The sequence below is a fragment of the Aplysia californica genome, unplaced genomic scaffold, assembly GCF_000002075.1.
Source record: "Aplysia californica isolate F4 #8 unplaced genomic scaffold, AplCal3.0 scaffold00248, whole genome shotgun sequence".
NCBI classification, from domain to species: domain Eukaryota; kingdom Metazoa; phylum Mollusca; class Gastropoda; order Aplysiida; family Aplysiidae; genus Aplysia; species Aplysia californica.
The window spans coordinates 354,893-356,512 of NW_004797518.1; the positions used below are offsets into that span (position 1 = coordinate 354,893).

General features: G+C 39.9%; 1 protein-coding gene across 2 annotated transcripts in view; it reads left to right on the forward strand.

Moving 5' to 3' along the window:
• The window catches only part of LOC101852548, a 78,611-nt gene that overhangs the window by 71,888 nt on the left and 5,103 nt on the right, over positions 1 to 1,620 (forward strand). For both annotated transcript variants that reach the window (XM_013083672.2, XM_005100457.3), the window contains exon 4: positions 1,056 to 1,162. In XM_013083672.2, coding sequence (XP_012939126.1) covers positions 1,056 to 1,162 — 107 coding nt within the window. The remainder of the gene's footprint in view (positions 1 to 1,055; positions 1,163 to 1,620) is intronic.

A 1,620-nucleotide genomic window follows, 5' to 3' on the forward strand; every position in this document is an offset into this window, starting at 1 on the left:
CTACTACTACTACTACTACTACTACTACTACTACTACTACTACTACTACTACTGCCTCTGCCTCTTCTTCTACTACCACTACTAAATTGCATTTTGTAGCATAAATCCGCTTAACAGCAAGCTATATGCCTTTGACAATTTTTTCCTACCAGGACATAATATTTAGAATTTAAACCGGTCTGCCTGCCAAGGTATGTCTGCGATTCTTTTGACTTGCCCTTTCGAATGTTCCGTTATCATGCACAATGGGCACCTGCGCACCCAAGGCTTTAAAGTATTTTCCTTTTTGATGAGAACATCAGGAGCTATGTCGCTATTATCCCATAATGAAAAACTGGAGAAATTGTTTAGGGCTGGGCAAACCCCTAAGCCGAACGAGCGCCGAAAGCTACCAGTTTCAATCCCACCAGTCCATTCATTTATAACCTGAGGGCGAAAAAGAAATTTGTATAATGTTGGAGGGAATTTTCAATATTTTTTTTCCTTCAATGCTACCAGTTCCCATCCTACCTGTTCATTCATCTATACGTTTTTCAATCCACCGAACCATCTGCCCACTCATTCATCTGTTCATCTACAGATCCACACTTCCTTTTACCCATCCATCTTTCCATTCATACATCAATTCATCTCTTTATCTATCCCGCAATACTGTTCCCTGAGAGATAAAAAAGTACAACAAGTACTGCTTAAAAAGTCATCGTTACACAAATAAGGGCCGCTACCTTTAAATGAAGTACAACCACCGTAATATGATTAAGAACGAATATTGTTAGATCTACATAAAGAAGTACAGTAACTGTATATCTGTTTATCTGTTACCGGTACACGAAGCAGTGCAACCACCATTACGTGCATAAGTATAAAACCACTGCTATATTGATAAGTAGTACCACTGTTACATAATTAAGTACAACCACAATTGAATAAACAAGTATGCAACCACTGATGATTACTTCCCTTACATATATAGGTAAGTACAACGACCATGATTACAAAGAGAAGTACAACCAGGTTTACATGTTGACGCCATGTTTCGATAATTCTGTATTCAGGTGGAGCACAACACTCTTTGCGTCCCTAACGGAAAGGGCCCCACGGGCTTGGAGGAAGGGCTGGACAACCTGGGATACTCTGTGAATGACGCCAGATCCAGCAACAGGTACGTTCCCAGACTCCCTGGTCGCTTTTAAAGGTGGCGTCTTCGTATTAATTTGTTTAGTGAACTGTGTTCTCTTGAAGTTGAGCTGTGCACGCGACCAGGTTCCTGCATTGACGTATACATAATCTATACTCTGCAAGTTTGTTTTTCTTCCTAATTTGACCCAAGTAACATTCGTGCCCTATGACTAATTTCTCCCTCAAACACTGGTAATTCTTACTTCTTCTCTTTCTTTCTGTTGTTTCTTTTCGTCTTTCTAGCTTTTTTCCCTTAGTACTAAATGGCTGTTATTTTGTCTATGTGGGTCTGTTTACTCAAACAAATGCCCGACGGACAGATTGACAGACAGACAGACAGGCAGACAGATAGGCAGAGAGACCGGCAGAAGACAGACAGATAGATAGATAGATAGATATATAGATAGATAGATAATCCAATCCTCTCTTTCTAAGTATTAA